Source organism: Onychomys torridus, chromosome 7 (genome assembly GCF_903995425.1).
Source record: "Onychomys torridus chromosome 7, mOncTor1.1, whole genome shotgun sequence".
In the NCBI taxonomy this organism is placed as follows: Eukaryota; Metazoa; Chordata; class Mammalia; order Rodentia; family Cricetidae; genus Onychomys; species Onychomys torridus.
The window spans coordinates 101,583,197-101,608,145 of record NC_050449.1 but is presented as its reverse complement, the minus strand read 5'-3'; the positions used below and the strand labels follow the sequence as shown (position 1 = coordinate 101,608,145).

The window sequence follows — 24,949 nt, the reverse complement described above, 5'->3', positions numbered from 1 at the left end:
TTGTGACTACTTTTCTCTACAATATACAACAACATGGGACTGGAGAGATGACACAGCAGTTAACAGAGGACCTGAATTCAATTTCCAGCACCTGTGTCAGGTGACTTACAACCAGTTAACTCCAGTTCCAGGGGACCTGATACTCTCTTTTGTTTTCTGTAGACACCCGTGTGCACATACATATACACATAGACATAAAAACATTTAAAAGAAAACACCTGTTGAGACAGAGTCTCACCATGTAGCCTTGGCTGGCTTGGAACTCATTATGTAGAGCAAGTTGGAGATCTGCCTGTCTCTGTATTCCATGTGTTGGGATTAAAGGCATACACCACCACACCTGGCCCATAAATTAGAGAAAGAAATAGGAGGACGACAACGAGAAGAAAAACAACAACAGATACACCTTCATCCTGTAGGAACTCAGTATTCCCAGGTTACTACCCTTAGGAGGGTATCTACTTCCCAAGAAACCCATTGATGGCCTCTTGTCTTCTGAAACTGACTCCATTTTTTCTTTTTGGTTTTTCGAGACAGGGTTTCTCTGTAAGAGCACCAGATGTCCGGGATCTTGCTCTGTTGTAGGCTGGCTTCCAACTCACAGAGATCCCCCTGCCTCTGCCTCCTGGGAGCTGGGATTAAAGGCATGGGATACCACACCCAGCCTGAAATTGATTCTTTTGTCCTTCTTACACATTTTTTTGTTTGTTTTGGGTTTTGTTTTTCTTGAGACAGGGTTTCTCTGTGTTGCTCTGGCTGTCCTGGAACTCACTCTGTAGACCAGGCTGGCCTCGAACTCACAGACATTCACCTATGTCTGCCTCACGAGTACTATAACCATAATTTTTAAAGACCATCTTACCTTGGCTTGGAACTTGCTATAGGAACAAGGCTGGCCTTGAACTCAAGAGATCCTCAAGCATCTCCCTCCCAAATGTTGGTATTTAAGAGTACCACCAGCTTCATTAGATTCAAAGCAGGTTTTCAGTGTGGGTGACCCAAAATACTGATTCACTATATATAGACACACAGAATGTATCAATCCTAGAATTTTCTTAAGAAGATGTCCCTCATGATAAAGACCAAATAGTAGGGCTAGGCATGTTGATAAAATGTTTGTCTTTTAGGCCAAGGCTACAGGGTTCAATCCCGAAAACGTCATAAACTGGACATAGTGGTGCATTAGGGAGGTTAAAACAGAAGGAGCAAAAAAAACACAAGGTCATCCTCAGCTACAAAGAAGCTCGGGATAGAGGAAACCTTGTCTCAAAAACACTCTTTATATCACAGCAGTGGTACACACCTTTAGTCCCAGTACTCAGAAGGCAGAGGCAGGCAGATCTCTGTGAGTTCCAGGACAGCCAGGGTTACACAGAGAAACCCTGTCTTGAAAAAACAACCAACTGGACTGGAGAGATGGCTCAAAGGTTAAGAGTACTGGCCGCTCTTCCAGAGGTCCTGAGTTCAATTCCCAGCAACCACATGGTGGCTCACAACTAGTTATGTGTTCCGGTGCCCTCTTCTGACCTGTAATATAGACACACATGCACGCAGAACACCATATATATACAAAATAAATCTTACAAAACAAACCAACCAAACCAAAACCCTCAATATTATAAAGTTCACAACATGTAGGACTCTTCATTTAACAACAAACACCCTTCTGCTCTAAAGGGGACTAAAGTGAGATTACATGAGAACCAATTAACATATCTTCTACAATGCTGGTACATAATTCAGTTTTTCATCTCCATTACAAAGGGGATATAGTTTAAAATAGGATACTTGGTTCCCCAATGTGCAGGGCCAGTAGAATGGCTTAGTAGATAAAGACACTTGCCACCAAGCCTCAACAGTCTAAGTCTTCCATCCTTAGGGCCTACAAGGTAGGAGAAAAGACCCAACTCCTACATGTGACCTCAACATGCAAGCTAAGGTGCACGAATTCCTGTATCACATGCACGCACACAGGAAGCTGAAGTAGCTAAAAGGGAGCTGCCTGTAAATGTCAGCACTGAGGTGACAGCATGATGGCTTAGTTTCCGGCCAGCCTATCTGTATAGTGAGCCCACCTTGGGCTATGTAACATAGCAAGACCCTGTCTCAAAACACAATAGGTATTGGGGATGGTTCAATCAGTAAACACAAACATGAGTACCTAAATTCAATCCCTAGTCAAGCACTGTAGCATGAGACTGTAATCCAAGCATTGGGGAGGCAGAGACAGATCCCTGGGGCTTGCAAGACAAACCAACTGGTTCAATGGTTCTCAATCTTCCTAATGCTGTGACCTTTAATACAGTTCCTCATGTTGTGATGACCTCCAACCATAAAATTATTTTCATTGCTACTTTTTATCTGTAATTTTGCTACTATTATGAATCACAGTACCATCATATAAATATGTGTTTTCTGATGGTTTTAGGCAACCTCTGAGAAGGGGTCATTTGAAACACACACCCTAGGGGTCAAGTTAAAAAGATGATTTCCAGGATCAATATGAGAACCTGTCTCAAAAACTAAGGAATGTTACTAAAAGATACCTGACGTTATAAAATTCTGGCCTCCCACAACTACATGAACCAGGACACACATACATGACAATGTACATACATACACACCACCAACAACAACAAAAAAAGTAAAAAGGCGCTGAGGAAATGGCTCAGTTGTTAAAGAACCTGCTCACAGTAGCCTAGCAAAATCCATGAGTTCCAGGTTCAATGAGAGCTCCTATCTCAAAAAATAAGGTGGAACACTGGGCAGTGGTGCACCCCAATAAACTTATTGGGGGTCAGAGAACTGAACAGCCACAATATTAAACATAGAGGTTAGGCAATGGTAGCACATGCCTTTAACCCTAGTCTTCTGGAGGCAGAGATCCATTTGGATCTCTGTGAGTTCAAAGTCACATTGGAAACAGCCAAGCATGGTAACTCACGCCGTTAATCCCAGGAAGTGATGGCAGGAAGCAGAAAGGTATTTCAGCGTGAGGACAAGGAACTAGGCTGGTTAAGCTTTTAGGCTTTTGAGCAGTTCAGCTGTGAGCCATTTGGATAAGGACTACTCAGAGGCTTCTAGTCTGAGGAAACAGTATCAGCTGAGGAACTGGCAAGGTGAGGTTGCTGTGGCTTGTTCTGCTTCTCTGAACAGCATTCACCCCAATACCTGGCTCCAGGTTTGTTTTCATTAATAAGAACTTTTAAGATTCATGCTACAGAAGACCACATTACACCAACCTCTGGTCTACACACACACACACACACACACACACACACACACACACACACACACACAGAGGAATATACACAAAAGCAAATGGAAGCCAGGCAATAATAGTAGTACACATCCATAATCCAAGCACTTGAGTTATCTGCTATGAGTTTGAAGCCAGCCAGGCTACATAGTAAGACCTTGTTGCAAAGGAACAAAACCAGTAGAAGGAGTCCCTATAACATCAACTTTGTGTCTGAAATATGGACTACAGGTGTTCGCTACAGCTCCCTGGTTGTTCTGATTCTTTACAAATTTTAAACATTTACCACCTAAGAGCCGAGTCATTTGAGTATCTCCTCAACCTCTCATCAATTACACCAATCACATCTTTAAATTCTGCAATGATCATTTTCATAGCTATCAGCCTCTATACAGACTCATAAACAGTGTTGGTTTTCTTTTTTTAAGTTTATGTATGAGGATAGAGAAATGCCTAGTATCCCTAAAGACCAGAAAAGAGCACCAGATCCCTTGGAACTGGAGAGAGCTGTGAGCCACAATGTGGGTGCTGGGAACTGAACCTGGTCTTCTGAAAAAAACAACCAATGATTTTCACTGCTGAACCACACATAAAAAAATAAGTATTTTCTAAAGTTAACTCTTTTAGACTCCACAGTAAAACTCAGCAGTTTTGTAAGTCTAAGCTTACAATCAGCTAACCCCACGTGGTGTTTCAAGGAAGATCCAATGAACATTTGAGAATTAGCTCCCAATGTTCTAGACCCTACAGGTCTACAAAATCAAGAGAACCTAGCAGGGCATGGTGGTGTACATGTTTAATCCCAGCACTCATGAGGCAGAGGCAGGCGACCTCTATGAGTTCAAGTCCCGCCTGGGCTACCGAGTGAGTTCCAGGAAAGGTGCAAAGCTACACAGAGAAACCCTGTCTCGAAAAACAAAAACAAAATAAAAAAACCTCATTTATTTGTGTGTATATATCCCCATGTGTGTAGAGGTCAGAGGACAATCTATTGGGGTTTGATACCCATCATTTGGGTTCTAGGGATTGAACTAAACTGTAGAGATTGGTAACAAGTGCCTGTTCCTGTTGAGCCATCCCTAAAACAGAACTTAAATTTTTTTTATTAGAAAAGGTTACCTTGAAAGAACTTTCCAAACCTGCAAATTTTTACAGAAAACACAGCTAGTTTTCATTTCTTGTCCTTTTAACTAACCTGCAAACTTGCAACTATCCGTCACACTACAATATCCCAATAAACAAAAGTTCATCAATCAAGCTTCAACCTGACACACAAACGCTGTTTTGCAAAACAACAAAAACCTTATAGTACATTTTCCCCAAGAGTTCATGTGCTACATACACACACAAGCTGGAACTCACTATGTACTCCAGGCTGGCCACAGAACTCAGAGATCCATCTGTCTCTGCTTCCTAAATGTTGGGAATGCTAGGAAGCTCTCCCTACCATTAAGTGCAGATAATCATTCACTTATAATGTTGTCTTCTGCGCATTTTTTTAAGTGGGGCTGGGAATCAAACCCACAGCCTTGCACATACTAAGTACATACTCTACCAATGATATAGCCTTAGTGTCCTAGGTGTACTTTAAAACAATACTGTAAGCCAGGATTAGTGGTGCCCACCTTTAATCCCAACATTTGGGAAGCAGAGGCAAATGGATCTCTTGTTAGTTCCAGGACAGCCAGGGATACACAGATAAACCCTGTATTTAAAAAAAAAAAAAAAAAAAGTGTTAAGTTTTCAGTGAGATTCCACTGACCCATCTATATAACCACAATATTTTTCTTTGGTTTGAGACAAGGTTTCTCTGTGTAATAGCCCTGAATGGCCTCAAACTTACAGAGATTTGTCAGCCTCTGCCTCCCGAGTGCTGGGATTAAAGGCGTACACCACTACCGCCTGGCTCCACAACTATTTTTGGAAAATATGTTAACCTAGACTACACAGCAAGTTTCAAGCAAGCCTGGGATACACTAGCCTGGCTCAAAAAAAAATTTTTTTTAATTAAACTAAGAATAAGGTATGTCAAAAATGGAATGAGGGAGGTGTTTCTTGCCCCAATTCCACAGGCAATTCCCACACCCACCCTAGTGGTTATATGTAACAGTAAGACAAAAACAATTCTTTCTGTTAGTATGTTTTCCCCAAAAAACATCAAAATTTTACATAATGAGGCCAGGCAGTGGTGGCGCACGCCTTTAATCCCAGTACTCGGGAGGCAGAGGCAGGCGGATCTCTGAGTTCGAGGCCAGCCTGGGCTACCAAGTGAGTTCCAGGAAAGGCGCAAAGCTACACAGAGAAACCCTGTCTCAAAAAAACAAAAACAAAAATGCTACTCACAAGACACAAAAGCTGAGCCTCCATAATAAACTACACACTAAACACTCAGAGATAAAAGACTCCCTAACTAGTGCCAAGCCAAAGAAGAGGTGAAAAGCAGGAAAGAATTAATTACATAAGACTTCTAAAAAAAACAAGAAGGCCTGGTGTTGGTGGCGCACGCCTTTAATCCCAGCACTCGGAAGGCAGAGGCAGGCGGATCTCTGTGAGTTCAAGGCCAGCCTGGTCTACAGAGTGAGATCCAGGAAAGGCACAAAGCTACACAGAGAAACCCTGTCTCAAACAAACAAACAAAAAAACCAAGAAGCTGTGGGAATATGTTGAGTACCCCCAGTACCTGCAAATCAGGTGAGATTAACAATGGAAAAAGAGAAAACACAGTAAAGCCCCTAGTAGGTAGAATCTGTAAACAGCTCCCACCAACGGATCCAAGACACTTCCTTTCTCTACGCTAGTTTTCGGCCCCACTCTACCTGGTTTAGTAGAGTTGTCATTAACACAATGCCTGACAGAAGTTTAACATACAAACTATTATTTTATTACTAAATGGTACTCATGGAAAAGACTTCTCAAAAAACATTTCCAAAGGGTACTTTCACTAATTCATTTCTTCTTTTCCATTTAGGTATTAAGAGATGATTCTAGCCAGGCAGTGGTGGCACACGCATTTAATCCCAGCACTCGGGAGGCAGAGCCAGGCGGATCTCTGTGCGTTTTATGCCACCCTGATCTACAGAGTGAGATTCAGGGCAACCAGGACTGTTACACAGAGAAACCCTGTCTTGAAAAAAACAAAAACAAAAGAGAGAGAGAGAAAGATAATTCTAGTACTCACCACTTCTTGAGCCATTTATTTCTGCCTTGGTTTGTTTCACTAGTCAAGTAGAGCAGTAACGGGGAGGTGTGTATAACAAGGAGTTCAATCTGTGACTGACTGCAACAATCAAGATAACACGCTACCTTTAGATTAGCTATGTTTTTTGAGGTTTTGAATTTCCAAGAGAAGATAGCCCAAGTTGCCTCAGTTTCCAAGTTGCCTCTTTCTTGAGACCCAAACCTCTTCCAAAGTACCTACTCTAATAATGGTTCCTCACAGCTTAGTCTGATTTAAAAATTGCATTTTTACATGCTAAAAAAAAGACTTATTTTAGCCAGGTGGTGGTGGCATACGCATTTAATCCCAGCACTTGGGAGGCAGGGGCAGGCGGATCTCTGTGAGTTCAAGGCCAACATGGTCTACAGAGCGAGATCCGGGAAAGGTGCAAAGCTACAAAGAGAAACCCTGTCTCAGAAAAACAAAACAAACAAACAAAAAACCCCAAAAGACTAATTTTAAGAAGTTAGCCATATTTGCTCTAAATAAGGTAAGTGATTGCTATCAAAGCAGAATGGAAAACCTACTTACAGGTACTAACAACCCACTAGTTTGTCAAAGAAACTATGGCCTGGAGCCGCTCATCCATCCTGTACCTTTACTGAGAAACCTCAGATTTAAGAGCATTTCCATCACGGTTATATTTTTAAACACATTTTCAACCAAAAATTTAAAATCCACATTTTATCAAATACTAGTGGGCTGTAAACTTGTACAACCACTTACATTGACTAGCAAAGTTAAAAATATCCCTTTCAGGGGTTGGGGATTTAGCTCAGTGGTAGAGCGCTTGCCTAGCAAGCGCAAGGCCCTGGGTTCGATCCTCAGCTCCACATAATATACATATATATATATATATATATATATACATATACATATATATATGTGTATATATATCCCTTCCAGCTGGGGTTGGAGTGGAGTGGAGTGGGGATGGGGGGGGGGCGTTGGGGGGGTGGCGCATGCCTTTAATCACAGCACTCAGAAGGCAACGCCAGGCCAATCTCTGTGAGTTCGAGGCCAGCATTGTCTACAGAGCAAGCTCCAGGACAGGCACCAAAACTACACAGAGAAACTGCCCCCCCCCCAATATTCCTTCCATAAAACCAAGCAACCTTAACCTTAAATGTATATGACAACCAAATACATCCAAATGTTCACAGGAGCACTGATATCTATAAACTAGAAGCAATTTAATGTTTGCCAGCATGGGATATAAAATTATGGAATAACAACAAAACAGTACAGAAATGGACATCAACTACCAGGGCTGCACACATAAAAAACAATAATAAAAGCAGAAGATACAAAGTAAGCTCAGGAGGCAGACAGGTGGATCTTCCTGAGTTCGAAGCCAGCATGGTCTACATGGTGAATCCCAGAACAGCCAGAGGTACACAGTGAGACCCCCATCTCGAAAACAATAATAATCATAAAGCAACAGTGACTGTGTGTACGTACAAAGATTTAAAAAAACAAAAAAAAAAACAACTATGTTTAGGGATACAAAGGTGGTAAATATAAAGACAAAAGACAAGATTACCAAGCTGAAGAGATGGTTTCAAGGTAGCTTAAGCATATTGGCTGCTCTTCCAGAGGCCCTGTGTTTGATTCCTGGTACCCAAATAATAGCTGACAATTGCCTCTGACTCCAGTCCCAGGGGATCCAACACACTACCCTATTCTGGTTCTGAGTATACTGCACGCACATAGTGCACAGACATATGCAGACAAAACACCCATACACATTAAAAAAAAAAGAGATTGAGTTTAGCTGTTTCCAAGAAGAACTGAGATGCTATGAGGAAGAACAGATACAGGGATGATGGCATTCAATTTCTTATATGTAGTTACACTAATCTGATCTGTAAACAATACATAAATATTTCACAATCTTAAGGGAGGGTGTTGTAGTGTGCTTGTTTAGCCTGTACAAAGCCTAGGGTTTGATCTCCAACCCATAGGATGAATTTGGTGGCAGCATACTTATAATCCCAGCACCTGGGAGGCAGAGGCATGAGGATCAGAAGTTCAAGATCACGCTCCACAACAGGCCAGCCCAAAATTCCTAAAACCCTATCTCAAAGAGAAAAAGATCAGCTTTCTAAGTGGGTCCAAAAAACCATTCCTTTTCCCCTTTGAAGAAAGCAAAAATTTACACCTTTTTATTCATGCAGCCAAGTCAGTTTAATAAGACACACCACAACCCAGAGCCAGAGAAGTTAGTTTAGTGGTAAAGTGCATGCTTAGCGTGTGCAAGACTCTAGGTACAAAGTAATAAAAATAAAACAAACAAGAACCTGCTAAAAACAGAAATCACAATCAATTATAGGGGAAAATATTGAAGCTCAGAGGACTTACACCTGGAACTAAATGCAGGCAGGCAAAGAAAAGTTGTTCACTAACACCTCATTCTGAGGCCAACTCAGAAACAGTCACGGATAAAGCACAGCCGTTTAAAAAGCAGAGAAGTAAGAAGCATGGCACATCAAGTACAAACCTCACTGACTACAAGCATGCAAGCTTATAGGAAGACAGCCTTGATTTTGAAGCTGCTATAAAGGAGGACAGCCACACCCAAATCCCTAACTGGGCTTTGATTTGTGTTGTTTTTATTTTTTCAAGAAACTCAAATTCACAGCAAAATTCAACCACTTTTTGAGCTTTTTTTTTTTGGATACACAACATCAACATAAGCTTTTTCAAGGAGCTATGGAACTGTGTAAGTTCTTGGAGAAGTAGAAAAATATCCCAAAGGACTGAAAGTTATCTCCCAGGTAAATAAGTATTAGTTGATGGAAACATTGTTAAAGAAAAAAAAAAAAAAAGACAATCCAGAATAAGCAAGCTTAAAAGGTATAAAAAGCTTATAAACAGACTCAATAAACCTGACAGTTTTTGTTTTTAAACCATTTAGGTTCTTAGTTGAGGCGTTGCAATGTTAACCCTGCACGTTGGGATGACTTAGGTTTAAGGGACCACTGTCCAAGCCACAGTTCCCACCTGCAGTTTTCCAGTAGCTAGTGCTTCTAGCAGACAACACCAAGAATGAATGACAGGATTTGTAAAGTTTCAATATTACTAAGGGGGGAAGGGGGTAACGGACTGCACACATACTTCCAGCATATGAATGATTTTAACTCACCAGTCACCATGTTGCATGTATGTCTGCTGCTTGTCCTGAGTTCTTAAGACTTCTAACATTCTGAAGAAGACAGAACAAAGAAGTTCCTTCCATCCTCAGCCTCTTTTTAAGTTTTAACTTTGTTCTTAAAAAAATACAGTGTATTAAAAAAAAAAAAAAAAACATTACTATCAAATTTGATGTCCACTATTAGTCCTTTAGCTTGCTTTTCCTCAGTCTTAATGGACCAAAACTGTATAATAAACTAGCAGATGTTTTGTGTTAGAAAAAAGAGGTGCGTATTTCTCCTTCACAAACCTAGAATTTCCTTGACATCAGATCACAGCGCTAGGACAAAAACAAAAAACTGAGGACTTAGGTCACTTGGTTCTTATAGTGACACGGGCAGATTTTAGAAATTTCTGCTGAATACTTTAGAAATTACAAAGAAAAAAGCAAATCATCGGTCAAGTTTATCAACGTTAAGAACTGGCCCTTATTCGGAACAGAAAAGCAAGTCCCTCCCACCCATGCGGGGACTGGGGGGTGGGGGAGGCTACATTTAAGGATTTAAAGCGGAATTTTAAAGCTCGGAGAGTTGGGTACTATCCACATTTGAAGATCTCTTTCCGGAGCGCAGAGGTGACGTGTATCAACTGCGCTTACGGACGAATTGGCTCCTGATGGAAGAAAAGCAGGTACTAACCCAGGGCCTGGCGATGTTAACCTCTCCTCGGCACAAAGCACCAGTACAAGGTGAAAAAACCCAAGGGAACCCAATGCCCTCTCTGGCCAATAGGACTCGGTTTCCGAAGCAAGGCAGCACCCTCCCTCCCCAAGCACCCACCCAGTGCGTGGGCCTCGCTTAAATAACAGCATTCTTCAGCTAGTACGAGCGATCCTGTCGGCCTCACGGAGGAGCGGAGCCGCAAGCCGGACGGCGGAGCCGCGAGGTTTCTCCGCAGACCTAGGCCACGGCTGCCCCGGACGTCACCAGGGCAGGAAGGGCCCCACAACCCTCGACGTTCCCCTCCAAGCTGCCGGGGCTCGGCTCCGCAGGGGCGTCCGGCGCGCACTCGGGACAGCACGACCAGCCAACAGCAGGGCGCGCGCCGCAGAAGCGGGGGTCGCGGGCCGGCGCGCGCCCCGGAAGCCGCTCTAGCCCACGGGCCACAGCTGAGAGCCAACGGGAACGCGCACGTCGAGCGGCTCCGCGCAATGGGAGGACCGCACAGCGCGCGCGTTACCGCGGGGTTAAAAAAAAAAAAAAAAAACACACACACGCACGCGCGCGCGCGCCCGCCGCCGCTGCGCGCACTCGTGCGCCGCGCCCACCCCAGCCCCAGGCCCGCCCCTCCCCCCCCGCGGGGCGGAGGCACGCGGGCCGAGGGACGCTCTCCGTCCGCAAGCCGCCCCGAGGTCGCCTGGGCCCCGCGGCAGCGGTCCGCCCGCCCCCGCCCGCCGTTGTGTGGAGTGGGCCTGGCGCCCCGGTCCCGCGGCCCTGCTGCGTTCCCGCCCCCACCAGAGCCCTCACCCGGCGACGCCACCGCCGCCGCTGCCTCCGCTCTGCCCGCCGGCCCCGCTTCACCGCCCGGGGCCTCGGTTCTGCCGTCGCCGCTCCAAGACCGACAGGATTTTCTCCTCACAGCTCCCTGGGCGCCATCTTACATTCAACCCTCACAACCAATGGGAGCCGAGTGCCGCTCTCGCGAGAATCGAAGCGTCGGATCCCGCGAGAGCTGCCGGCCAGACTTAAAGGGAACGCTTCTGACTGCAAGGGAGGCTGGTGGAACTGAAGAGCGGAGCCCTGGTCGTGGAAAGGGGCGCCACGCCCATGGACGCCCCTCCGTGGCGGGGAGGAGCTTAGGCCTGGGGTTCGATACCCCGGGGTTACTTTGCTCCTGCCCGGGGTCTGGAGGCGTGCTTCTCAAACCCACCTACGGCGTCCCGCTGGCGCCTCCCCGAGGTGCACTGCTCTTCGCGAGGCGTGGCCCGGCCTACCTCGGCCTCGTGGTTAAGGTGGCCCCCCAAAGCCCGAAGCGGGGCCCAGACTTAACATTTGCACCACCTCTGGGAGATGCTCGGGGTTGCCGAGACCATGGAGAAAACCGCTTCTGGAATGCTCACCGAGAGCTACCGTCTGAGATCAGCTGCCACAGCCAGGTCCACCTTAAAGCGGGCCTCGGGTAGTCTAGTGTTTGTATACAGGGAAAATGTGGAAGGCTTTAAAGCTGCAGGCACTCACCTACAGCCTCAGCAGCAGCTCACACCAACCCAGAGAAGGATCAGCCTGTGCTCGAGCTGTCTGCCTTCTGCACGTGTTCTTGTCCTGGCAAACTCTCCAGGCTCCAGACTCCTCAGAAGTCATTTTCTGAGATGGCTCAACCTAAAGTGCAGCTTGGTCAGGAACTGCAGGCATCCAGGGAGACTGCTTGGGTTTTTAAGCTTAAGGCCACGACAGCATTTGTCTCACTTTGCTTGAGAAGTAGACAGGTTTTTTGTTTGTTTTTATTTTCTGAATGATCATCCTGGGGTCATGCCTCTCTTGATCTGCCTGGCCCCACAGACACAAACCTAAACCTCTCCATCAGGCTGGTAACTGTGGGGCAGCATCTCCAGGGCCCTCAGATCTAATCCCAGCCGTGTGCCTGCTTTGAGAAGCAAGAAGTACACTAGTGGTTGGGTCCGCACCCCCGTTCTGGGGAAGCCCATTCTCCCAGTGTCACACAGCATGTCTTCGGGTGCTCAAATACTAGAAAAGCACACAGCACACAGACTCCATGGAGACTTAGTTATTCTTTATTGAAATGGAGTATGGGGTGGTGAGGGTACCCCCAGCCTCCAGGATGAGGTAGGTCCACATGTTTTCAGTTCACACCTTTCCTGGATCTTCCTTCAGTGTGACAGTTCGGTTGAAGATAAGCTGAAAGGCAAGAAAAATGACCAACAGCCCAGAACCAGGCCCCTTCCTCTCCCTCCCACCAAGGAGGTCATCTATCAAGGGACAGAACATCGTGGTTCTCATAACTCTAATATTGGATAAGGGACTAGGTGACTGTGCCATGTCTTAGTTTCATGAGGATTATGCCAACCTCTAAGCATACATGCTACTTTGAAGAGTTAAAAAAAAATAGGATCTCTGTAAAATTGTGTGCTTAGACCTAACCCTAACCCTCTGAACCAGTTTCCTCAAAAGTAATCCACGAATTCCACCCATCCCTTAACTGGTGAAAGCTAAGGGAATGTAGGGAGTGTTTAGTACAGAGAACAGCTGTCAACATCAGTACTGCAGAGAGGTGTAGCTGGGTCAAGCACCTGTCCTTGCTGGCTATCGGGATCAACAGAGAAGTATCCAAGGCGCTCAAACTGAAACTTGTCAAAGGGCTTTGCCAAAGCCACAGAGCAGTCCACCAGTGCTCCTTCCACCACCTGCAGCGATGCCTGCAGACAGAGAGTTCAAGGAGCTGCACAGCTCAGAGGCCCACCACCCACAACTCACACGCCAGGAGCCTACCGGGTTCAGGTCACTTAGGAATCCACCAGGTACTTCAACAGGGTCTTCGGGGTTCTTGTGCTGGAATCTGTGAGCAGAGTGAAAATCAGGCCCCAGCTGGAAAGCCACAGCATGCAATTTCCATCTTGTGACTGCCCCAAGGCCAGTTAGGTTCACTCACAGTCGCTCATAGAGGCGAATCTCACACACCAGAGGTTGTGACACCCAGTGAATAAAGGCCTTGGGCTTCTCTCCAGAATCAGCTCTTCTACAAGTCACCTCCAAGCATTCCACGCAGCCACTAGAGCTCTAGAAGGGAGGAAGATGCAACCAGCCCAGGGAACCAACGCTAAGGCTGTTGGCTACACACAGGGTTTGGCCCGAGCAGGCGCTGTCTGGAAAGACTGCAGCTGCCTCTTACCTTGACAACACGCTGCAGTTCGATGACGTAGCCAGTATGTCTCAGGCCCACGGGCTGGCCCAAGGCCAGGCGCTTATAGCCTGGTTCTGACTCCTGGAAAATAGGAACACCATGCAATGCAAGGCTTCTCCCAACCCCATGTCTGTCAGGGACTGGTTCACGGGAAAGCAGGAAGGACATGGACGTACAGAAAGGATGAGGATATAAAAGACACCTCAAAACAGACATAGTAGTAAACCCCTATTTACCTCCTTAAAGTCAGTTCTCTCAATGAAGATGGTGGAAGCAAAAGGAACCTGGTGGAAGCCCTTGGTCTCATCAGCTGGGAAATTTGGCACTTGGATGTCCAAGGGCTGTAGCAGGAGATAGGTATCTGAGTCATCCCAGACACTAGCACCCCATGCCCAGGCATTTATGTGCCCATGCACTCACACACACACTGAGGCAGGCCCACCTGAGGAGCAGGAAAGTTGGTGATGGCAACTTGTAGTGGCTCTAGCACAGCCATGGCTCGTGGAGCCGTGTCATTGAGTACATCACGCACGCAGGCTTCCAGAAGATGTGGTTCCATTGTGGTCTGTGCCACTGTCACCCCCACCTGCCAGGAAAACTCATCAGTCATAGCCACAACCACAAAGCCACACTTGGCCTGTTTCTACCCACTCAGTCTACTGGACTGTACCCGAGCACAGAAGTTATTGATGGCCTCAGGTGGAAAACCTCGTCGTCGTAGGGCTGTAAGTGTGAAGAGCCGTGGATCGTCCCAGTCCCTATGAATAAGAGGATGGTCAAAAGACCGTAAACAGCACAAGCCACTTGTACTAGAACCTTAGTGAACCCAGGGTCCATACCTACCGAACAGCACCAGCTGCTACAAGCTGGAGGATCTTCCGCTTTGAGACAACAGCATAGTGCAAGTTGAGACGGCCATATTCCCACTGAACAGGGCAATAGACATCCAGCGCATTACATAACCAAAAGTAGGAAGACCGTCTAGGATGGAAGAGTAGGGTTAGAACTGGCCACCTGTGCGGCCAGGGAGAGACCACAGAAAAGGCACTAGAGGCAATCGAGAGGGAGCAACGGGTAAAGACACTTAATGCCAAGTCTGAAGAACCGAGTTGTATCCCTGGAACCCACTTAGCGAAAGGAGCACACACCCACTCACATGCACATACACACTCTAAACAAAAAGGAATTCCCCTGACCCTACCCACCCCATAACCTCAGCCTCCTCACCGAGCCTGGAATTCCTTGGTACACAGTGAGTGAGTGATGTGCTCAATGGAGTCACAAAGACAGTGTGTGTAGTCGTAGGTGGGATAGATGCACCTGTGGAAGGGACATAGGCAGTAGACCCCAGCAGCCAGGCCCTCTGCCCTATCCCATTGGCCATTGCTCTAATCCACAGCCCTGCTACCTCACCACCCTCCCCATGCCAATACATACCATTTGTCCCCTGTGCGATGGTGTGGTGTATACTTGACCCGATAAGCCACAGGGTCCATCTTGCCATCCTCCATCACCAACTTCATTCGAAGCGTGGCCTCACCTTCTGCAAATTTGCCCTTGCGCATTGCCTGAGGAGGACAAGAGCTCAGGCTAGCTCTAAACACAAGAGCATCTCATCCTTAGCACACTGGCCTACCCAAACCAAGCTGCCCTTCTGAGATGTCACCTCAAAGAGCAGCAGTGATTCCTCAATAGGCCGCTCCCTCCATGGTGAAGGTAAAGGGTTGTGGCCTTTGAGCTCCTCTACTTTCTGGTGACACACATAAGCTTGACCCCTGTGAAAAAGGGATATGAATGTGCAGGTGGCCTATGACCTAGTAGTCAGCTTACCTGGCTCAACATTATGGGTGGGCCTGGCCTCACCTGTGGATGAGTTCCACAGCCCAGGCATAAAGCTGGTCAAAATAGTCAGAGGCATACGTCACTTTGTAAGGTGTGTAACCTGGGGCAGTAGAGACACACACACAGTATGAGCAGCCAGCAAGAAACACTAACTGGCAAAGCCATGGCCCACAAAGAGGTCCACTCACCACAAGCCTTGCCCAGGCCTCACCCAATCCATACCCAGCCAAGTCACCATGTCATAAATAGCAGTGAAGAATTTTGCTTCTTCCTTCTCCGGGTTGGTGTCATCAAAGCGCAGAAAACAGATACCACTGTTGGCCTGGAAGAGTTGGAGCATCTGTGAGCTCCTACATATCCATCACCCCTATAGTTCACATCATCAAACTCAGACGTTCTCAGAACTCAAGCTTATCAAAATATAAAGTACAGCCAGGGAGATGGTTCAGCAGATAAAAGCAGTTGCTACACAAGCCTTCGGACCCTGAGTGTGATCTGAAAGATCATGATGGAAAGAACCAACTCTCAGTTTTTTCTTTGACGTCCACCTATGTGCAACAGCAGAAGTGTGCATGAGTGCATGCACAAGCGCAGATGTGTGTACACACATCCGCAATTGCCCTGGCTGTCCTGGAACTCACTCTGTAGACCAGGCTGGCCTCAAACTCTGAGATCCGCCTGCCTCTGCCTCCTGAGTGCTGGGGTGAAAGGTGTGTGCCACCACCTCCCAGCCTGAAGAATATTTTTTTTAATTAAATCTTCTTTTGATGGCCAACACTAGAAAATTTAAATATTAAATAAAAGGTATTCAAGCAATTCATCATTCACAGGACATAGTGGTACATATCTTTAATCCTAGCACTTGTAAAGCAAAGACAGGTAATCTCTATGATTTCAAAGCCAGCCCGAGCTATACAGTAAATCCCTATCTAAAGAACCATTTTAGTTCACCATTTCCTGAGGATAGCTGTTACATATGGTTTCCCACTATGGCCTCTGTCATCAGCTACAAAAGGCAAGACAGAACTGTATCTTTCTAGAATCCAGTAATGGGAGCAGCCAATGATCATATTACATACTTGCCAGAGACAGAGACACATACTTACCTTGGCATAACCAAAGTTGAAATTGATGGCTTTGGCATGTCCAATATGCAGGATTCCATTGGGCTCTGGGGGGAACCGCGTTCGTACCTGAGTGAAGGGAAAGGGATAGAAGAAATGAGATCAGAGCTCAGACCATCCTGCAAAAAACAGATGCCATTTCCTAAGGAGGTCATGGTGATAGGTGAGATGAGGCAGGAGGGAGGCAGCTTAGGCGCATAAGCCAGTGTTTGCTTGGCCCCATCCCTACACACCTGTCCTCCAGTGATCTCTAGGTGCTGCTTCAGCAGATCCATAGTATGCGGGGTGGTCACATAACCTGGAGTCTTGTAATTTTCACCTGCCAGGATCAGAACAAATCTGATGACCAGGCTGGCAGCCAAGGATCCTGACTACAGACCTGGCTGTAATGCTAATCACCAGCCCACCCCAGAGTTTCAAGGTACCCCCTTACCTGGTTTATGAAACTTAAGGGCCTCTCCCCGGAGCTGCTCCATTAGAGACAGGGTCTGGCCAGCAACCTCACCTACAGGGAAGAAATCAAGAACCCTGCCTACTAGATATAACTACCATACCCAACTCAGAAAAATATCCACGGCTGCTATCAACACCCTGAAACCAGATCTGCACAGGCCCCTCTTCTCCAATTCCCCGAGACAAGAGCTATAGAGCCAAACTCCTCAGGTCTCTAAGGCCAGTCTCTGGGCAAAAGGGAACAAAGGAAACTCCAGGAATCCCAGGCTTGAGAAAAAAAGAGATAGATAAGATGAGGGCCTGAGAAGCCTGTGCTGTAAGGTCCTTCAGACAGAATGTCCGGAAGTCAGAAGCTGAATATACCAGGAGCCCCGCTCGGGCTTCTCACCATTCTCCACAACTTTTGCTGTCTTCCGGTCTGTTTCTTCCAGCCGGGCCTTTGCTGCCTAAGAGAAGCATAGAAATCTCATCAGACTCTCTTTGGGCAAGACCTGCTGACAAATAGGTTCAGGCACCCCCTACTCCAGCCGTAGGCCTCACAGTATTTCTACTTCACCCATGGGGACCCTGAGCAACACCCAGCATCCTCACTCTCTCTCTGCTTCACCCTCAGGGACCCTGAGCAGCGCCCAGCCTCACCTTGGGCTTCTTCTCCAGATCGGCTTCCATCTTGGGACCCAGAAGGTGGAGGACCTGAGCAGATACCAGAGTCAAGAGTAGACAGTATCCTCTCTCAAGAACCTCCTGATGGAGCCCTTCCTGCCTCTCAGCCAGCACCACAAGAGCCTATCTGCCCATGTCACCTTATCTCCTCATGTGTTTCTTTTGTTGTTATTTGAGACAGGGTCTCACTATGAAGCTTTAGCTGGCCTGGAACTCACTATGTAGACCAGGTTATCCTTGAACTCATAAAGACCTGCCTGTCTCTGCCCACGAGGCTTCCTCGGGTGTTTCTACTGGTCTTGAATGCTTTTCCTTTCTGAGGGCTTATCCTGGGCCCAGGTAACAAATGTTGCCTTTTACAGAGAAATCACGTGGGCCCAGCATCAAGAAAAACAGTCTACCTCAGTCATCATCATCGTGTGATTCTTTGCCAGTGTATCAGGATGAAGGCCACATCACCCATTTGTGGGAAGAGGAAACCGAGCTTCACAGAAAGTGATTCTTCCTAACTCTGAGGCCCAAGTCAGGTACTACCCCCCACTCCACACTGGGCTCTACTATCTCTGTCAGACTAAGAACAGGGTCTCCTTCCGCTCTATCCCTCAGTGGGTTCTAGCTTCAGCTTGGGGAGGTACCCACCTGCATATCCACTTCGTGCTTGACCATCTTGCCATCTGCCCATTTGAGTGCTGCCCTGGCCTCTCCTAAGAGTAGGAGCACAAGAAGCTGCAAGGAGGCAAAAGGGGGTACTTCCTCCCTCCTCCTCAAGGAAGTCCTAGCTGACACAGGAATCAGAACCTTGGCCCAGTCAGAACATTGAAGGCGTTCCTTGCTCCCCTCCCACCTCCCTCTCATAAATGCACAGATTAGAGGGCACAACCAGAATGGTCAACCTCTAAGTAACTCTCTGCCCAGATTCCACTCACCCATCAACAGCCCCATGTTGAAACGGTATCGTTCCACCAGGAGCTGGGAACGATGCCTATTTATGGTGGCCTCCACCTGCAGAAAGCCAGACCATATGGTTCAGGAATGCCTCTTCCGAAACATTCTGGATACCCGCACTCTGCTCTAGGTCTGAGTAAAGAAGCCACAGCACTTTTCCGGGACCACAACAAGGAGATGTCTGACGCCTGGGGGAAAGGACTTACAGCTTCCTCAATCTGCTCTGGTGTCACCACCACACCCACACCACATTCCTGCTCGAAGTCCTCAGTATCAATGGGATCCAGAGGATGACTCCGCACATACTCAAGAGCAGCTGAAAAAGGAAAGGCAATTGGACATCTCAGCTCCAAGAAGTGGATAAATACATAGGGCCTTAATGCCATGTAACCTCCAACTATTTTGGCTACGTGGATGCCTAAGAGGTTAAGCCCTGGCACCATTGGAAAGAAGCCCTGAGGCTACAGGAAAGGGACATGTGTTCTGAAGCAGGCCTCTCGTTGTGATAATTCTCCTAGCCATACCAAGGGTCTCCCCCTCCATGCCCCAGTGCCTGTCTAGAACCTGATGTCCAGAAAGCAACTGGGGAACTTGACAGAAAAAGCAAACAGGAGTCTTGGCTGAAGGGAGGGATGGAAGGTGGAACTGGTAAAACAGGCAGGGGTCTCACCGCTCAGCTGGAGCTCAGTGTGGATCTTCTTATTGACTATGTAGCTCACAAGGAAAGAAAGCCGCCCGGTATCCCTGAGTCGGGAGGCCAAGCCATATAGCAGAGTCCCAGTAGCCTTGTCAATGGCAGAGCCCAGAGTCCGCTGCGCCTGGAGTCAGAGGGATCAGGAAAAAAGCTCCATGCCTAAGCGAGTTGGGATGAATCACTTTACAGTGAAGCTTAGTTTCCTCTTCCCACATGCAACAGCGGGGAACCCGGCGCTAATCAAGGTCTGGAGCACACGAGGCAGCTGAGGTCATGGGGAAGGGACTCGCACCTGGGTCGCCGCCTCCCGCAGCTGAGTGCTCAGAGCCGCGTTCTTGAGCGTCTCGCGCGCCTTGTTTTCGCTCAGGCCGAGGCCGGTGAACAGCGTCAGCGAATCCGGAGTAGCCATAGCAGAGACACCGGAAACCAAAAGAAACTTTAGGCCGCATCTGCACAGCGACCTTCGCTCACTAACCAATCAGAATGAGAAGCCTGGAAGAGACCCAATAGTGGCCTTTCTCAGAGAGAGGGGCGGGGCCCGCCAGCTCGGCAACGCCGTTTAAGACCGGAGAGCGCCCGGACCGGCTCTTCCGGGCAGTTGGGTTCCGCCTCTCTGGTTGTAGGCAGTGGCAGGGTGGAGTCCTCGCGACTTCGAAAACTTGCCTCGGGCATGTAGAGTGAAAGTGTTTAGAAACAAAGCAGACTCAGCCTTGGCCACTTCTCCCTCAGCCCTAGGAATCCAACTCCATCCTGTTCCGGTCGCGTTTTTCAACGTCACAGCTTTTGAGTTGTCATGGAAACAGATGACAAAATGAATTCCAGATTTTCCCCGTCCAGATCACTGCAGAAAATGTGTAACATGGCCTATTTGGAGCCTCATAACCTGGCACTTTTTAGGTGCCTACTGGGACACAGCAAGGAGAGGGAAAGAGAAGACAGACCAGGCGCGACTTCACAGAAAGTCCTGTGATTTCTTTAAAATCTCATGCCAACAAAACATGCCTCCGGCAGCACTGATTGAATTGAGTGTGTTACCAAAGCAAACCTGTGGAGGTTCCCAAGGACAGTAAGAGGAGGGAGTGGGATACTTTGTTGCTGGGAGAGGCCCCATACGCCTTTAATTCCAGAAGCAGAGGCAGGTGGATTCCTGTGAGTCCAAGGCCAACCAGGGCTACATAATTGAAACTGTCTCAAAAGAGAGAGAGAGAGAGAGCAAAAAAGGACACATTGTTTATATATATGAAATTGTCAAGGAATAAATAAAAGATATTCTGGGAGCTGGATACTCTGTCTTGGCTGTTCTTCAAAAAAACCTGGGTTCAATTCCCAGCACCCACATCAACCATCTGTGTCTCCAGTTGCAGGGGGTCTAATGCCCTCTTCTGACCTCCACAGGCACCAGCATGAAAGTGGTGGGCAGACACACATTCAGGCAAAATATCCATATACATAAAATAAAATGTTAAATGAAAAACATAATATTACAAAGAAAAGACGACAAAGAAAAGGAAGAAAGAAAGAAGCCTTGTGCCAGGTCCCGTGCAGTGGCCTACACCTGTTCTCTAAGCTTCCCCCGAAAAGTAAGGCAAGGATAGTAACTTAAAGGCCAGCCTGGGCAACACAGGGTTGTTTTTTAAACTAAAATTTTAAACTAAACCAAACTTTAAGGTCTAGAGCCACACTTAACCATTTCTGAGCAGGCAAATATCACACAAAGGCAAACAAACAAACCACAGAGCCCAAGGTTTTGTTTTGTTTTTTCGAGACAGGGTTTCCCTGTGTAGCCCTGGCTGAACTCCAACTCATCGAGACCCGCCTGCTTCTGCCTCCCAATTGTTGGGATTAAAGGCGTGCGCCACCACCGCCCAGCTCGATTTTTTTTTTTTTTGGAACTGAGGTTCGAACCCAGGGCCTTGCGCTTGCTAGGCAAGCGCTCTGTCACTGAGCTAAATCCCCAGCCCCTTCCTCAGGACCTTTAATGTGGGGACAGTGTGAAACAGAGATGGGCTAATCCTGGCTCTGTCGACAGTGCTTGCAGTTCTCCAGTGGCTAACTTCCAAGATTTGCCAACTAAGATAAAACACTCAAGAAGTTCTTCACGTGCAAAGCGGGAAAGCCAACTGCTGTTAGTAGAATGGTAAAGAAATTCCCAGGGTGGGGGTTTAGCTCAGTGGTAGAGCAAGCGCAAGGCCCTGGGTTCATCCTCAGCTCAAGAAAAAAAAAAAAAAAAAGGAAATTCCCAAATTCAGAACTGGAGTTCAGGCTACTGGAAGCCTTGATGTTCTTCTGGACTAGGCAGGAGTCTAACAAGGCTGTAACCATATCCTGTGACTTGCTTTGTGCTGACATCCCACCAATGATCAAGTTTCATGCCTGAGTTCACATATGGGTCTCACATATTGACTATCTTGCTAGGTTCTCTCCAGCGCCACATGTTAAACCACGATCCAGATACAATCCTATATCTTGAGGCCTTACCCTAGAGTGCATTCATGTGGAAGGCCAGGTTTGGGATTTGGATAAATGACGCAGGACAGTGGTACCATAGACAGGCTCCAGCATTGTGACTAGTCTGCAACTGCAGAACCCCAGCCAACACAACATGAAGGTGCCCACAATGAGCAAAGCCACACCTTGCCAAGTATGGTGGTATATGCCAGTTATCCTAGCATTTAAGAGGCTGAGGCAGAATTGCCATGAGTTTGAGGCCAGCCTCAACTGCACAGCAAGACCCTGTCTCAAAACAAACAAACAAACAAACAACCTGCTAATGTTTCTTCAGTACCTGATGCCACCCCAAGGATCACCATTACAACTCAGTAGCCATCATCACTCAGCCCTGCAGGTCTGGCAATGGCCTTCTGAATCGGGTCAAGACCTGCACTCCTTTACCTAGTCTCCTCATGACACCCTGTGGGTTCAACAGCTCAGTGTAACAGCATGAGATATTAGCCCTGCCAGTGCCATGTTACAAGTGACAGATGACAACAGGATGTTTAGTCAGGACCTCAGGATCCACGACTTAGAACAAAAACGAGAAGCAGTTATATTGCCCTACCCTGTATGGTACCCTTCCTGCAGGAGTACCTCATCCAAGAAAAATAACCAAGTAGGAAAGCTAGGTAGGGGGCTGGAGAGATGGCTCAGCAGTTAAGAGCACTGCTGCTCTTCCAGAGGACCTGGGTTCAATTCCCAGCACCCACATGGCAGCTCACAACTACCTGTAGCTCCTGTTCCAGGGGATCCTTTGACACCCTCATATAGATATACTATTGTGGGTAGCCATCCCAGCATTGGCCTGGAAGTTCCAACCCCCATTGAGGCTTCAGTAATGATCACGCCCACAAGGCGGGGCAGAAGAGGGAGCGGAAGACGGAGGATCAAGAGGAGGTCGCTCTCTTGGTTCCGGGACGCTGGACGCAGGAGGTAGACTGAGCAGAGTTCTCCAGAGAACACCGCCGGACTGTGCTATACCTTTGCCAGACCCTGCAACCTATCCCTTCATTTGTAAGTTACCCCACAAAATAAACCTCCCTTTGAACTACGTGGAGTGGCCTTAATAATTTCACCAATAATATACATGAAGACAAAACACCAATGTACATAAAATAAAAGTAATTAATTTTAAAAAAAGACAGAAAAGCTAGGTAGCAGCCAGCAAAACCCATCAGAGCTACAATGGAGAGGGGCTAGGCTCTCCTTCAACTTGGTATGCCAGACTTTGTTGACTACCATGGGAGGCCTTACCCACTCTGAGGAGTGGATGGGGGTGGAGTGGGAGGGAGGTGAGGAGGTGGGAAAGGAGGATGGAGGGGGAACTGGGGTTGGTATGTAAAATGAAAAATTTTAATAAATAAATATTTTAAAAAAAAAAACATCAGAGCATGTGGGGAGCCAGGTCCATAAGCAAGTCTAAATGGCATAGACTAAGAGCATACAGGTATTAGAGGCCACAGAATGGCAGTGTCGTGGCTCCACAGTAACAGTGCTGCACACACTTAAGAGCCAGCAGCATCCTGTTAGCGAGTCCATACCCACCAGGTCCTCCAGCAGTCACGGCTGACAGGACTAACGGAGTTTAACATTTCCATTTCTACTAGGTCCCTCACCCGGCCACCAATGCTACCACCACCACACGGCCTTTTCATACTGTGTACCCACCGGAAAAAGTCAATGGTGAGCATGTGGGTAGGGTTCTCCAGTAGTGCACTGCTGCCCTAACTCGCGACTCTGAGGGAGACTAGTGACATCTGCATGCTGAGTTTCATGTAACTCGCTCTGTGGACCTGAAGACGCTGCCGGCCCCATCCACACACTGGCCTCGTCTTTCTACTTCTGGCTTCTCTAGGTGTAACTGCATGCAGGGCTGCTGTGGAAAGTGGGAATGCAGGTGACCTAGCAGGTCAGAGGGTCAGATGCTCTGAAGCTGCAGTTTTAGGTAGGTGTCAGGAATCAAACTCGATCCTCCGAAAGCCTGGCAAGCAAGCACTTAACCACTGAGCCATCTCCCCAGCCTTGCTCCCCACCATTCCCTAAAAAGGCCTATTCTACTCTCAAGTAATTGGAGGTTACAGAGGACAGTGCGATCCAGACAGAAGCAAGGTTCCTCGTGTTTGTACAGGAGTTGGGACTTATCTCAGAGGTAGAGCACTTGACTACACAAATCCCTGGTGTTGGAAGAAACTGGACGAGGGTGCAGACCCTGACACTAGGTATGCCTGCTGACCTATGGGTGAGTAGCCTTGTGCAACTGCCAGAAGCCATGGTGTGAGAGCCCAGAACACCCCCCCCAAGTGGGAAGCTGAGTAAGATTGTCCCAGGTCCTCTTGCAGCAGGGTGCTTTCTCTCAAGGGATTCGGGTGTTTTTAAACTGCAGGGGCTTGTGAAGAAAAAAGGGAGAGCTCCTCAAGACTCTCCTTCCCTGCAGGTAGTCTCTAACCTGCTGCTTGGTTATCCCCAGGCTGCTCTGGGGTTTGCACGTGTTGTTTTTTTGAGACAGGGTTTTCCTGTGTAGCCCTGGCTGTTCTGGAATTCACTCTGTGGACCAGGCTGGCCTCGAACTCACAGAGATCCACCTGCCTCTGTCTCCTGAGTGCTGAATTAAAGGTGATTGCCTCCAGCGCCCGACTAGGTTTTCACCTCTTAACCCATGTTATCAGCTCTAGAGTTTCTCTCCTTGGATGCCCTACAATCTTAACTAATGCCAATCACAGCCACTTCAACATGGGAGCCAGAAGCAATGGATTGTCAGGTAGCAGGCAGCCTCCAGGGAGATGATGGGGGTGGGGGTGCTTCATGATTGTGATGGTCAACACTGTCAACTTGACACACCTAGAATCTAGAATCACCTAGGAGACTCACCCTGAGTGTGGCCAGCACCATTCAACCCCTGGACTCGGGTCGGAATGTAAAGGAAGAATGAGCTCTCAGCTGCCAGCATTCACTGCTCCCTGCTTCCTCACTTCAGAGAGGTGAAACCAACTGCATCATGCCGTTTCTGCCATGACAGCTGTGCCCTCCGACTACGAAACTGAACAAACCCTGTCTTCCTTAAGCTGCTTTGGCAGGCAGTCTGTCATAGCAACCATTAAAGTTCTATAATGACCCACAGAAAACGAGCTGTGGCCCTACCTCCCCTCAGAGCGGAGAACTTTAGGATCTTTAACAAACACACACATGGACCAGATCATGAGGGGCGAGGG

The 24,949-nt window shown here is 47.5% G+C and overlaps 2 protein-coding genes across 5 annotated transcripts in view; both read right to left on the bottom strand.

The window, feature by feature from the left end:
* Positions 1-11,299, bottom strand: part of Qrich1 (glutamine rich 1) — a 40,065-nt gene extending 28,766 nt beyond the window's left edge. The window contains exons 1-2 of one of the 4 annotated variants that reach the window (XM_036193133.1): positions 11,135-11,299; positions 9,622-9,681 (exon numbers count right to left, since the gene is read on the bottom strand). The gene's annotated coding sequence lies outside the window, so the exon portion shown is untranslated. Of the gene's footprint in view, positions 1-9,621; positions 9,682-10,447; positions 10,812-11,134 lie in introns of those variants that run through there. The other 3 variants (XM_036193132.1, XM_036193134.1, XM_036193135.1) reach the window with 3 other exon arrangements.
* A 1,078-nt stretch (positions 11,300-12,377) lies between these two features.
* Qars1 (glutaminyl-tRNA synthetase 1) lies at positions 12,378-19,966 on the bottom strand. Its single transcript, XM_036194289.1, has 24 exons — positions 19,540-19,966; positions 19,224-19,371; positions 18,760-18,869; positions 18,535-18,610; positions 18,248-18,312; positions 17,585-17,638; positions 17,334-17,391; positions 16,926-16,997; positions 16,726-16,811; positions 16,475-16,561; positions 15,591-15,690; positions 15,390-15,468; positions 15,193-15,301; positions 14,964-15,094; positions 14,754-14,846; positions 14,370-14,507; positions 14,197-14,284; positions 13,969-14,112; positions 13,763-13,867; positions 13,515-13,607; positions 13,275-13,402; positions 13,115-13,181; positions 12,916-13,041; positions 12,378-12,523 (listed from the first exon to the last, which is right to left on the bottom strand). Exons 1-24 carry the CDS (start codon positions 19,654-19,656, stop codon positions 12,473-12,475), a joined length of 2,325 nt encoding a protein of 774 aa, XP_036050182.1. The 5' UTR covers positions 19,657-19,966; the 3' UTR covers positions 12,378-12,472.
* Between the last annotated feature and the right edge of the window lie 4,983 nt (positions 19,967-24,949).